This window comes from Acipenser ruthenus, chromosome 8, assembly GCF_902713425.1.
Source record: "Acipenser ruthenus chromosome 8, fAciRut3.2 maternal haplotype, whole genome shotgun sequence".
Classification (NCBI taxonomy): Eukaryota; Metazoa; Chordata; class Actinopteri; order Acipenseriformes; family Acipenseridae; genus Acipenser; species Acipenser ruthenus.
In genome coordinates, this window is record NC_081196.1 from 63,301,870 (window position 1) to 63,316,173 (window position 14,304).

Here is a 14,304-nt window from a genome sequence, read left to right on the forward strand (position 1 = left end):
AGTGTCTAAGGTGATGTCGGCATGGAACTCCGAGGGAAAGACATCATCAACAAAGGGCAACAGTGGGCGGAAGCGCATACTCCAGGATCGTGATATCCGTGCATTAATTCGAAGTGCAAGGCAAAACAGGCGAGCAACTGCAGATCAGTTGACTGCAAATTTCAACCTGGGGCGCGAGCAGCCAGTTTCATCAAAAACGGTCTGCCGAGAACCCCCACAAGAGAATCCCCTCAGTAGAATGGTACTGAATGCTACAAATTAATACCAGCGAGCTTCAGAACACCACCAACAAAAAACTCCCAGCACAAAAAATGAAACAAATTAATCTAAATCTGGAAAACAATTATAAAGTACATTGGAATAACGAAATTGAATCACACAATAAATTACAATGCTATCTGGCCCTAAAAAAAGAATTTACCCTGGCAGAATGTCTGGTCAGGGTCAAAAACACAAAACATAGACAGATCCTGACCAAGTACAGACTCAGTGACCACAGCCTGGCCATCGAAACTGGCCGGCACAAAAAAACCTGGATTGCCAAAGAAAAAAGGCTGTGCTGTCACTGTGATCTGGGAGAGGTAGAAACAGAAATGCACTTCCTGTTGTCCTGCCCAAAATACAGAGAGATACGGGAGAGATATATCCCCCAATTCAAAAAACAAATGGCAGAGTTTAACCTCCTCTCCAATTCGAGTAAAATCCCCATCCTTCTAGGAGAGGAGGAGTGAACTGCAAATCTAGCAGCACAGTATGTGTCTGCCTGCCACAACCTGAGGGACAGTGTGTGACACCCTGCATACACGACCATGGGGTTACTGGTGATGAGGAGGGAGGGATGGAGGGAGGGAGGGAGGGTTATGTTCTGTAATTGTATTTCTGTTTTATTATTTCTGTTTTGTATTATAAAAGCTTTGGCAATACCTGAGTGCTCTCGTCATGCCAATAAAGCATTTTTTGAATTTGAATTTGAAGTTGAATTTACATTGGTGTTTCAATTTTTTGTCCACTACCTGTACATTACATTAGCAAAGACAAGCAACAGGTGCATCAGAAATCCCATTCGCCCGAACCCCAGGCTTCATTGTCAACGCACAAGCTGAGTGTGTTTAATTCGTGCGATTGTACTGTACATGTGCATGTGCACTTTCATGCTCTGTGTGGCTGGGCATGCGGCTGACCTGACTGTAGAAACAAAGACATTCACTTCCCTACAACCATGGCAGTGCTATCCACAGGGTGGCGCTCTCAAACATTCAGACTTGTCGCGTGTACAGAAGTGCATCTTTTGACACCCTCGTTTACTGCCTGCTGACAAGCTTATCTGTGAAGCCTGAAATGTAAATTAAAACCAACCAGCGTATCTGGTGAGCAGTTTCCCATCGAATAAATCAGCACAGCAGGCATGGGATTGCTGTTTGCCAATGCAGAGAATGTCTTCCAACTTTGAACCCCCTGACCCAGAAATAAAACTGTCCGAGGGTGCTCATCTTGCTGTTTTATGAAAGATTTTCAGGTATCTAAACTGCAGGTTACATTGCAAGCTGTGAAGAGAGAGATGACATTCTTATCTCCCCTGACGACAGGGGTATAACCGAGGAGCCCAAATGGACATACAATCTGCTGGTCATACTTTCTAGAGAGCAGCTAATCCAGTTGTTTGGATGTGCCTGTTCTCTACTCACGAGTGCCACACTTGCATTGTTACGCCTGGTGATCTACTTCATGATACTGACAGCTCTAATATTGCATTGTTACTGCACATATGCATACTGTGGCTGTAGCTCCTGGTGCTCTACCTCTTCATGACACTGACAGCTCTAATATTGCATTCACACTATGAAGGAAGAAGCTCTTGTTCCTCACACACCCATGAATATTCTTGTGTTACACACGTGTTGCAGTGTGTTGGTTTCCTCGTGTTCATTCAGCCCTAAAGAGCAACTTGGTCATCACATTTAAGAACATAAGAAGTTTACAAACGAGAGGAGGCCATTCAGCCCATCTTGCTCGTTTGGTTGTTAGTAGCTTATTGATCCCAGAATCTCATCATGCAGCTTCTTGAAGGATCCCAGAGTGTCAGCTTCAACAACATTACTGGGGAGTTGGTTCCAGACCCTCACAATTCTCTGTGTAAATAAGTGCCTCCTATTTTCTGTTCTGAATGCCCCTTTATCTAATCTCCATTTGTGACCCCTGGTCCTTGTTTCTTTTTTCAGGTCAAAAAAGTCCCCTGGGTCGACATTGTCTATACCTTTTAGGATTTTGAGTGCTTGAATCAGATCACCGTCTTTGTTCAAGACTGAATAGATTCAATTCTTTTAGCCTGTCTGCATACGACATGCCTTTTAAACCCAGGATAATTCTGGTTGCTCTTCTGTAGTTATCTGTAGTTATCTTCACCAATGCGCTCTTGTTGTTTAGAATCGTCTCTGTGATTTGTGTTCCATTCTGATGGATCTGTAGTTCCTCTGTGGCCTCAGCATTCCCTCTTGGTCATCACAGTTCTCTTCACCAATGCGCTCTTGTTGTTTAGAATCGTCTATGGTTTGGGTGAGAGGGAAGCTCCAATGAGGCCTGCCACCACACAAGAACAAAATTCACAAACTAAACAGATGAGAGATGATAGACATGCAATAGTAAAGCAAATCCTACAGAAACCAGGTGTTTGTTAGTGTTTGTGTAGCACACTGCTTTGACGCATGTTTTTCTGCACGGTCACTTCCTATAGTATAGCATTACTTTGTGTTGACAAAGGATTTGAATTCCTCTTGTGCACTTTACTGGAATAGCTTTGTTTGCATTTCTGCTTTGGTCACTTGATATCAGGTCTTTTCCTCTTTCTGGCACAGCAATTAACAACACAGCCATCCCTGCTGGGCTTGGGAAGGCTTTGCACTTCAGTGTGAACCCCATGCTTCCCTTTATCTCAGTCCAGGGCTTTTCAGTGGCAATGTGTAAACTGCAGGTTTAAAACCCACCTCTAACTCAATGCAAGAACAAGTAGAGTGAGAAATACTGTACAAAACCAGTATGGAGATTATTTTATTTATTTATTTATTTATTTATTTATTTATTTATATATATATATATATATAATATATATATATATATATACATTTATACATTTATACACACATAAACTTGGATTGTAGGCGATTTGGATCCTGACCGCTTGTATTTCACTTATTTGAATTCTTATAGAATGAAACCACAATTGTCGACACACCATGTATTCCCTGTGCATATTCCCTGTGCCTTTTCAGTTCCACATTCGATATACATAGTATAAACACAATGGTTCTCAAAGGAACACTGACATGTGGCTTCTCTAACTCCTCTCTGCCTTTTGGTTTTCTGTTTTCCAGACCTCCCAGAAAAAAAAAATACTTTAGATTTGTGCAATTAAATGTGAGATGCTTCCATTGCTCAAAGCAACCAAAAATGAACATGAGATATGTGTGCATGGGTGGCCTCAATTCGCACCTCAGTGAAGTCCATCTCTCGGTTTTAAAATCAATTGTGCATTGTCATGTTGCCCTTGTATTTCTTTTTGAGTTTGTTCTAAACCAGCCTTTTCGTACTGTACCAGCGTTGGTGACCCTACCGCATCACAGGAGGAGGAGCCCGCTGGACAGTGGAGATACTTCAGGTGAAGCTCTGTCTCTCGCTGTCTCAGTGCGGCCCTGTTCTAACCCCGCTCCACTCCGAGCTGGCGCCCTGCTTTCTGAATCGCGTCGTGTTTTATCTGCTTCTGTCTGCTGCCTCACACGTCAAGGGGCGGGGTCTTTGTTTTCTGTGGAGGTTAAACCCTGATAAGATCACAATCGCAACACACATGAAACGTTGGTTTCCTGCACTGCAGTACTTGTGCTAAGGAAAGAAAGCAAAAGATAGTTTGTTTCTGGCTATATGAGAACATGCTATTAAATGTGAAGTGCCCTTTTAAAAAATATTCCATTTTCCAAATTCCTGCCATTTGTCATGTTTCTCTGCTGAGAGAAGTTGGGGAGATGATCACCAATAAAATACAGTACATAGCAGCCAGCCATTTCAATTGAAAGGCAAAACTGTGAGGGAGTGCAACATCTTCATCCCGTTGTATGGGAAAAATAGAATGATTGGGTTCCCCTTTTAAACCAGAGCCATTTAACTGAAAGGAACATTTACAGGCCTCATTCTTAAACAGCACATAAAATAAATAAATAAAAATAAATTGTTACAGCGATTTGCACCGAGAATAATTACTGTGACCTCCGAATTGTTTATTTTATCGAGCCTGTCTCCTTACGTTTCCTGGTGCAGTGTCTGAATTAGGCTTAAGGGTTTGTTTTTTCTGTCGGAGCAATTTGCCCGAGCACCTCTTTAACCCTTTGTGTGTGTGATTCAGTTTCAAATACCGGAACATTCGTAACAGGGGCCCGGCCCCCGATCTTATCAGGGGAGACCCCGTCCTGTGCACTGGAACACAAGGGTCTGTGGTAAATGGGGGCACATCTCCACCTGGTTTGTTTGTCTGTTTTTCCTGAGCACGTTTTTGCTTCTTGGTTTGCAAGTGCACTGATTGGTCCTGTCTGCTCATTTCTTCCTGTGAACACACTCTTAAATATGTGAAGTCAGCTGGCTGTGTTTAAAACACGGCACAGTTATAGTTTGGAAGCTAGGGGTCCCTCTTTTGGTATTGTACACCCCTGTGTGTCTGTACAGCATGGGAAGTTGTGTTGTTGTGTTTATGATAATAGGGCACCTTCCTAAACCATGACACTTTCAGAACTGCAAATCCAGAGAGATGTCGGCAAACCTCAGAAACAGAACTTATTTTCTTTAAGAAGTGAAACTCCTGCGTGTAGAGCGGCCCACCCTCTCTTTGTTTCTGATTTCAACCCGCTGGGAGACACCATCTTAGTAGCGGCTGAGCTTAGTTCTAAAGCAGTGCCAATCAGTAAGTTTTTTGGTTGTACATTTTATACTTCTGAGCCGGAAAAAATAACACCAAATGTCATAACTTCATTTCAGAGACAAACCACATCCCCCACCCACTCCCCTTCAGATTCTATAGAACCGCTTCATGATATTCTGTCTATATCCTGTTTAGTGGTTATATAGAAACACTTCTGTCTGCATCCTGTGTTTAAGGCTAACTGATGATTGGTTGTACTTCGTCATAGTCATTAACTCTCCATGATGTTCTTCTCCAATTTGCTTGCTGAGCAGAATAGCTGCAGAATACTGTGCTGTGAAAAGCTTTGGTGTTTCTGCTGTTGCAAGTGCAGTGGAGGAATGGAAAGCACTGCTTCGTGACCGCGCTGCACTAACACACAGAGCAGATGAGCAGTCTCTTCACAATCCTTATTCTTTGTGTTTTCTTTTATAGAGTTGGTGTGGATCCTGACCAGGATCTTCAGGGCTGCGGTGACAGCTTCCAAGTGCTGCAAGGGGTGAGTTCAGCTTCTCCTCCTCCATCAGTCTCCCACCACCCCATCCCGTTTAACAGCAAACCCAGAAATCATCCGCTGCATTGTGCAAAACTTCAATCAAAGTTTAATAAAACAACACACTATTGCTTTTAATTCGAAAATCGTTGCCAATCAGTTTTTTTTTTTTTTTGTCTAGCAGAGAAGACATCATCTACCCCCATTTGAACAACCTCATTTGCAGAGATTTCGCCTCTGGGGTGGTGTTTTCAATCACTCGATCTGTAAAAAGTCTCTCTTCATATTCGAGAACGACACCTTGTAGGCTGAAAGGTGTGACTTCCTGGCCACACAGTGTGCAGCTATTTAAACTGCAGAGTTCATCTGAGCTGTTGCCTCATTCTCAGTGGCAGGCCCAATGTGCTATGCAGGCTGCATCCTAGGTGTTCAGCTGAAACACTGGTGTTAAAGGTGTGTCAATGTGTTCTCCTCAAGTAACATATATGTGTTTTTTATTTATTTATTTATTTATTTTTTTCTATCTAAAGGACGGTTCTCAACCCGAAGGTGGAAGCAAAACCAAGCAAGAAAGTGCCTGGCTTTTCAGATTGTGGTACAGCTTTGACCACAAGTATCCTTTTGTTTTATTTATCAGAGAATATAATTGCTATTAATTACTAATTGCTTCAAATGTCCTGCCACTGTGTGTTGCTTTATGTTCCTGCTTAAATAACGTTTGTTTTTATACAATCTACATTTTCTAACTATTTAATTTATTACCGGTTGTAAATCCAATTGGGTGTTTTCTTTACGATTCTCTAGTAGGTCATTATTCTCCATCTGCCTCCTGGATGCTCCTCAAAGTTAATAGGGGAAGCATAATACCATTGCACTGATGCCCATTGTGAGGGACTCTGCAGCAGCAGTTGTGATGCATAGTTCACTCCCTAGTCTCTGGAAGTCGCTTTGGATAAAAGCATCTGCTAAATGACTCTTTTTTAATAATATTTATTTTTTGGTGATCTACTTTTTTTAAATGTTGTATTTGTATGATCCTGGCATGCTTGTTCATGAAGGTAGACTGTAGATACATATTCATGAATATCACTCAACATTTCTAGTGTCGTGATGTTAGCTGGAACCTTTCATCTAAAGTACCTGGAAATTAATGATAAGGAATCTACTTCATTACACCATCAAGTGAAACTGCACTCAAGACTAAAAGGTCTTTGTGACCGTGACAAGACAATGTACCTCTCTGTATAACACTTGCCCATCTCTTATAAGGTTTTGCCCGTCGTGCCGTGAAGCGTGTTGCGTGTAATAAGGGATTTTAATATGAACAGATCAAGCATGTAGCACTGCAGAGACTGTCTTGTGTGACTGAGCTGGCTCTGCAAATCAAAACCCACAGAGGGAGCTCTTTTTGTGTCTCTTTTGAAGTATGGAGCCCGCCCACACAGTGATGGAAACCAATCTGCCCCAGGTTTGTTTCAGTAAGTACAATGAGGCCCTTGCAAGAACAACTCAGATTCAACAGACAAGCTCAGAAACTGGGAAAGACTTTAGAGATTTAGAGAACATGGTAAAACTCCATATTGGAGCAGCAGAGCCACTGAGAATGATTGCAAACACCATACAATAGAAAAGAGCATTGCAATGAGAGTGAAGCTACAACAGTGATGCACACAATAGAAAAGAACATTGCAATGAGAGTGAAGCTACAACAGTGATGCACACAGTAGAAAAGAGCATTGCGATGAGAGTGAAGCTACAGCAGTGATGCACACAGTAGAAAAGAGCATTGCGATGAGAGTGAAGCTACAGCAGTGATGCACACAATAGAAAAGAACATTGCAATGAGAGTGAAGCTACAACAGTGATGCACACAGTAGAAAAGAGCATTGCGATGAGAGTGAAGCTACAGCAGTGATGCACACAGTAGAAAAGAGCATTGCAATGAGAGTGAAGCTACAACGGTGATGCACACAATAGAAAAGAGCATTGCGATGAGAGTGAAGCTACAACAGTGATGCACACAATAGAAAAGCACATTGCAATGAGAGTGAAGCTACAACAGTGATGCACACAATAGAAAAGAACATTGCAATGAGAGTGAAGCTACAACAGTGATGCACACAGTAGAAAAGAGCATTGCGATGAGAGTGAAGCTACAGCAGTGATGCACACAGTAGAAAAGAGCATTGCAATGAGAGTGAAGCTACAACGGTGATGCACACAATAGAAAAGAGCATTGCGATGAGAGTGAAGCTACAGCAGTGATGCACACAATAGAAAAGCACATTGCAGAGTGATAATAAATAATATAGATATAAGATAATAATAAAGTTAGCATGGTTTTTATTAAACCCTGCTCCATGCAGCTCATTGCACTAATAAGAAAGTTAGCATGTTTTTTCTTAAACCCTGCTTCATGCAGCTCATTGCACTAATAATAAAGTTAGCATGGTTTTTATTGGTGGGACCCACGGTTTAGAGATCCGCAGTAAGACACAGAGGAGTCTTTAGCCTACACGATTTGAAAGACAGCATTCAGAGGGTATGTACTAGAACATGGATTTCAATTAGGGGAAAAGGTCAATTGCCCAGAATGAGCATTTTTGCAGATGGATTTGGAACATAGACTGCATAGGTTGAAAGTTCACATTCAAGATCCTTTACTAGCGATTAGAAACATGTTATTGGCCGAAAGGAAATCTCTATCTCCGTTTTCTAATGAAGTAGAATTCCTTGCTGTTTGTTTGTTTAATACATCCAGCCTTTATTTTAAAGTCTCTTTTAATCAAATTCCTGCATTTTTTTTTTTTTTTTTTCTGAGTGTAAAATCTGTCCGACCCGGCGTGAAGAGCAAAGTAACTGAAGTGCTTTCATTTCCCGTTATCAGGCTGTTTATTTTAAGTTCCGTCTGAGTCTCCGTTGTCCTTTTTGAAAAGTTCATGTCCTTGATTGTAGAATTTCAGTTACCTGAAGCCGATCTTGACGCACAGCGGCCCCCCTTTGACTGCCACTCTCCCGGGATGCTGTGGGCCTCTAGCTCGGTGCTTGACCAGTCCGCAGGCCTTCGAGGTGAGTGTTGTCATGAAAGGGGTGTCGGCAGATTCAAAAACTGCTTGGGTTATACTTAATATTTCTCTAAGCATACACCCTAAAATATCTTTAGAAGTACTAAAAGAAACTAAAATTCAGTGACAGCATAGGTCAGCCAGAGTGTCCTCAGCTCACCGCACGCCTGCAGGCCTGCCTGTAAGCTGCCCAGAGCTGCGTGATCCTCCAACACTGTAGCTCTGAGGTGGCTGCATGGCGGGCCTGCAGAGTGAAAAGAAGCACACGTTTCGGAGGATGCGTGTGTCTGTCTTTGTCTCTCCCGAGTCAGTGCGGGGGTGGCAGCGGTGAGCCTGGTTGAAATAAACAATAATTGGGCTTACCAAATTGGGGAGAAAATGAGAAACATAATTGCTGATTCCGAATTTAAAAAAAAAATTATTTAAACGTGACTCTGGTGTTGCTGTTTGGTACAACACAGTTGTATTGTTTTGAGAAGTACAGGTTTTCATGAATGTTGAGGGATCTAATGAGACTCTCCCCATAGTGGGCCCTCAAGCCTACTCATAGTTATTTTTGGCATGGTTACTTGGCTCTCCCTCGCTTCCTTTTCCTGTACAGTATTGAGAAACGGCTTACTGAAGCCAGAGTAAAGCAAAACATACTGAAGGTCTGGTGGCTTTAAATGATGCAGCTCTGCTTTCCTGTAAGAGGTAGAGCTAGGAAAAGGGGTACAAACCAAACCGGACTTGTGGGGATTGCCTTTCAAATAGTGGCACAACAGTGCTGGTTTTTATTCTGTCTAGTCAAATGATTTGTCTGCACCAGAGAAGCTATTAAATTATTTCCTGAGTTGGAAAGTTTCTTAACTGCTCTGTAACCTGCCCCCAATGGAAAGTTTTTTTTTTTTTTTGTTTTTTTTAAGACATGTACAGGACTCATTTATCGTGGTGAAATGTTGAAGCGATGCTTTCATATACAGTCTTGTTGGTTGGGTTATTAAATGTCCCCCTGCAATCCTAACTACCCAAATCCAATATTGAAGAAGCTCAATAAAACAAAACAAATGATTAAATACAGTTTAGACATGACAGGCGTGGATTCAGAACATATCGCTTCACGTGAACCAGTCACAAAACGAATCTCAATCCACACAATCGACATTCGAGAATGAGTTTCCGATAGCTGACCTAGGGAGCGTTTTACGTCCCACCTCTATCACTTCTGACTGGCTAGCTGTGGAAAAGGGAGATCTTCTGTTGGTTACAAAAAAAACCAGAAATGGCTACCAAGAGTGCCTCTGGCAAGGCACAGACTAATCTTTTAAACTAAGGTATTTTATTCATGTTTTTTGTAAATTAGCAAATAAGTTGTACTTATTGATACATGAACCTGAAATTTAAATGCGTACATCTAGTAAAGTTACTAAAGCCCAGTCTCATGGCAATGTGTGTGTTTCTGTTACAGTGAGAGTAGAGCAGAGAAGAAGGTGCCCACTCCTCTCTTGCTGCAGCAGTGTGCCAGCGAGCCGCCATGGGGACAGGAGCACAGGCTCAGGGTAGAGGAGGGGAATAGCTGTACAATTGTGTATAATGTGTTTAAGAAGTAGATGGCATAAATAAACAACAGAAAACAATCATTTTATCTTAGCAGAATTAGAATGCAGGTACTTCTGTTGAGAATAACCACTCACATCCCTGTCCCTGCCCCCATTCTACCCCATCCCCACACCCTGTTCTACCCTATCCCTGCACCCTGTTCTACCCCGTCCCCGCCCCCTGTTCTACCCCGTCCCTTCACTGCTCACTCTCTCTTTGTCTTCAGAACCAGGAGCAGCTGAGGGGCACAGACTCTGACCTGATACTGAATGACGGCGACCTCACGCTCGCGTACGGCGACACGGCCATTACTGCCAATGGGGCCTCTGGATCCCACTCTGCTTCCTCCGACACGAGACCCAAGAGCACCTCCGAAGAGGCTCTGGAGCGAGAGCTCGAGATGGGGGACCCTGAGCTGATCCATCGAGGCACTCGCCTGGTGTTTCCCATTGAGGACCATGCTTGAGCTGAGCAGCAGGGACTACTGCCTCTTACCCCTGACAATGAAGAAATAAAGGACACTGGGCCCAGCCAGTTAAAAACTTTCAACTTGTTTTAGAAAAGGGTAGGGTGTAAGAGAACAGCAGCATTTCATTCCCACCAAGCTTAATGTGATAGGACCATGGCACATGTGTATTGAGCAGTGAAGGAGATACAGTACTTGGACTTGTTGTGACAACTTGTTTGAAAAAATATAAGAGTAATGATGAAACGCCCATGGGTATATGAAATGAGTTCAGTGCTGTGCCTCGGCTGAGGAATGTGCTCCTGTGGGTTAGAAGTCAAAGAGGAACTGTTTAACTGAGCTAGAGATCCACATTTCATTACATTCAAGTGTCTAGCAGAAGAATGCATTTGTGATGTCAGTCCGTCCTCATTGTTATTTTACATTGCTGCCCAAAAAAAAAAAGAGACTGAGCCCCTCAAAGGAGGAACATCTAGCTGCTGCATTGTGAGCCATACTGCACTTAATCTCTACTAGCAAACTGGAAGCTCTGCAATGTAAGCATGAAGCAAACCCCATTAATGTAACCCCCTTTTTAATGGAACCAGTGCTGTGGCTAATATTACATCATGTTGTTATCGGAAACTCAATTATTGGATGTTCCAGAATGTAAGAACCACAGACATCTTCTGACCCTGCTTTTATCCCAGCAAGTTTAGTACAGTGTGTGTGCATTAATACAGTACAAGTCTGTGGCTAATTTGCAGCTGTTTCTGTGTCTAATAAACCTGATCAGCGCATCGCTGCATACAAGAAGCGTGGGCCCAATTCTATAAAGCTTCATCCAGGCAACAAGTGCTCTGTTGTGCAACAGCAACAACCACGAGATACAAAGGGAAGCAATTGATCATGCAGAAATCTTGGTTAAGCTTTGTCAATCCAAGCCATCGTCTTATTGTGTTGGGTGGAGACTTTGGAAGCCTAATGCTATTGTGCACTCGCCTTCCCCATTTACAAACCCACTGCAGTTTAAATACACTTCTCAATGCACTGCAATTGGCACGTCTACTGCGTGCTTGAGTTCGACTGCAGTCAGGGTGTAACTGGTTTAACATCTCAAGCACTGCATTGCAATCCCAGCTGCACGCTGCAGTCAGGGTGTAACTGGTTTAACATCTCAAGCACTGCATTGCAATCCCAGCTGCACACTGCAGTCAGGGTGTAACTGGTTTAACATCTCAAGCACTGCATTGCAATCCCAGCTGCACACTGCAGTTAGGGTGTAACTGGTTTAACATCTCAAGCACTGCATTGCAATCCCAGCTGCACACTGCAGTCAGGGTGTAACTGGTTTAACATCTCAAGCACTGCATTGCAATCCCAGCTGCACACTGCAGTCTGCAGCCACAGCGATCTGAAACAAACAACATTCTCAAAGCTATTCACTCCCAAGTCGTCCGGACGGAGAAACGCACCCAGTGAAGTTACTAAACCAGATATAATCAAGTCAGACTTTAATCATACAACTTTGAAAGTAATCAAGTTGTTTCTGATTGGTTTTAAATTTGTAATGCCTGTTTTTTCAGATAAAATTGCGCTAATGATGACTTGGAGTAAATAGGTTTGAGAATCTATCCCTGTGTGGTTGTTCTGTCCTCTCTTAAAGCACTTTATAATTGGACTGCAGTCAACTGTGATGTCATTGTGTCTCGTTCGCACAGTCCGTTACATGAATATCCTGTCTAGTCCTCCTATATTGCAGCGTGTTCTAGCAGCTTTTCTTTTGAACCAAGTTTTTAATAATGTTAATAATCAGTGAAGGTAAAACAATGAGGACGAGAGTTACCTGTATCTTACGACTAACAAGAATTTCAATTTGTATATGTGTGTGTAGAAATGTATGATTGCTAATATCTGTACACAGTGGGCTCCACAAATATTAGGATATTTTATATTAGATTTTTTTTTTATGTCTGCTTCATGTCTGTAAACAGGAATATGAAGTTGTTTTATTCTTATAGATAATAGAATGAATAGAAGAGACAGTTTTTGTAACACTATTTGCCAGTAATATCAGTACTACCTTACAAGATATACTGTAGGTATATTTTTCCACTTGGATCTCTGGAAATCGGTCTTTATATAATCTCCATCTCCTTAATGATTTATTTTTATTAACATTCATGGTTATTAAAAGTACTAGAGCTTTGTGAGACAAAAATAATTCCAAAAGATTATTTTATTTATCTGTTACACATCACTTTCATTGTTGAATATTTTTTTTTAAATGTGGGCCTTAGAAATGTGGTTAAATTCAGTGCTGCTGAAAAACCATAGAAACTCAATGTCCCGTCCCCCCACCCCTTGTGTTCAGTGCTCATTTTTATTCTCTCATAGAAACTCAGTGGCCCCCCTTGTGTTCAGTGGTCGTTTTTATTCTCTCATAGAAACTCAATGGCCCCCCTTGTGTTCAGTGGTCGTTTTTATTCTCTCATAGAAACTCAATGGCCCCCTTGTGTTCAGTGGTCGTTTTTATTCTCTCATAGAAACTCAATGGCCCCCTTGTGTTCAGTGGTCGTTTTTATTCTCTCATAGAAACTCAGTGGCCCCCCTTGTGTTCAGTGGTCGTTTTTATTCTCTCATAGAAACTCAATGGCCCCCCTTGTGTTCAGTGGTCGTTTTTATTCTCTCATAGAAACTCAATGGCCCCCCTTGTGTTCAGTGGTCGTTTTTATTCTCTCATAGAAACTCAATGGCCCCCTTGTGTTCAGTGGTCGTTTTTATTCTCTCATAGAAACTCAATGGCCCCCCTTGTGTTCAGTGGTCGTTTTTATTCTCTCATAGAAACTCAATGGCCCCCCTTGTGTTTAGTGGTCGTTTTTATTCTCTCATAGAAACTCGGTGGCCCCCCTTGTGGTCAGTGGTCATTTTTATTCTCTCATAGAAACTCAATGTCCCGTCCCTCAACCCCTTGTGGTCAGTGCTCATTTTTATTCTCTCATAGAAACTCAGTCGCCCCCCTTGTGTTCAGTGGTCGTTTTAATTGTCTTTCGTGGTAGGGCTTCGTTTTCAGCAGTCTGAGCTAACATTGCTAAGCAGTCATGGATCTTGTACTGCGTGTGTATAATAATACACTTGTACTACAATCGTTGTTTTAGATAGCTAGTAGAAACTTCTTCTCTTGCACTAGCACCACCTTGTTGGAGCCAGTCGTACATTTCTATACACAACCTAATGGATTCCATCTTTTAGAAGGGGAATGTCCTTTGGGTAGAGTTGGCTAACTCCTCAGAACGAGACGGGGGCTTAGGACTGTGCAATCAATTTGTCCATAGCTGCCTATAGATTTTATACAATGTTTTATTGTCTGGTATTCATGTGGGAACCACCAGCCCCTCTCCCAACAAACAATTCCAGGAGCCCTCTTCTTCTTCTGTGCTGTGTGTCACAAACCGTGTCCGTCTGTAAATATAGCAGTTCAATCTTCCTGATCAACTTTCCTTGTTTCCTTGAGTTGTTCTGCATGTGTTATATCTCTGTCAATAAAATCTGTACATCACGCTGGTATTTTACTGGGGGGAGGGGGAACATTTCAATGTCGAGTGATTTTTAAAAATTCTCTCGGCCACTGCAGGGATTGTGGTGTGTCCCGTGACAATCCCTCATTATACTTTTGTTTCTTTTTTAATCGTACCTTGAGAACAGACCCCCCCTCCTAGAGGAGCTGTAATGAGCATTATAATTCACATCCCCATTGGAACCTAGCAACAACTACACTTAGAAT

At 42.2% G+C, this 14,304-nt stretch overlaps 1 protein-coding gene across 2 annotated transcripts in view; it reads left to right on the top strand.

Moving 5' to 3' along the window:
* The window catches only part of LOC117407275 (sodium/hydrogen exchanger 7-like), a 41,050-nt gene extending 26,971 nt beyond the window's left edge, over positions 1-14,079 (top strand). The window contains exons 13-17 of one of the 2 annotated variants that reach the window (XM_059029462.1): positions 3,593-3,652; positions 5,375-5,438; positions 5,963-6,045; positions 8,396-8,501; positions 10,302-14,079. In XM_059029462.1, coding sequence (XP_058885445.1) covers positions 3,593-3,652; positions 5,375-5,438; positions 5,963-6,045; positions 8,396-8,501; positions 10,302-10,541 — 553 coding nt within the window. In that variant the 3' untranslated portion in view covers positions 10,542-14,079. The remainder of the gene's footprint in view (positions 1-3,592; positions 3,653-5,374; positions 5,439-5,962; positions 6,046-8,395; positions 8,502-10,301) is intronic. The other variant, XM_059029463.1, reaches the window with a different exon arrangement.
* Positions 14,080-14,304: the final 225 nt, after the last annotated feature.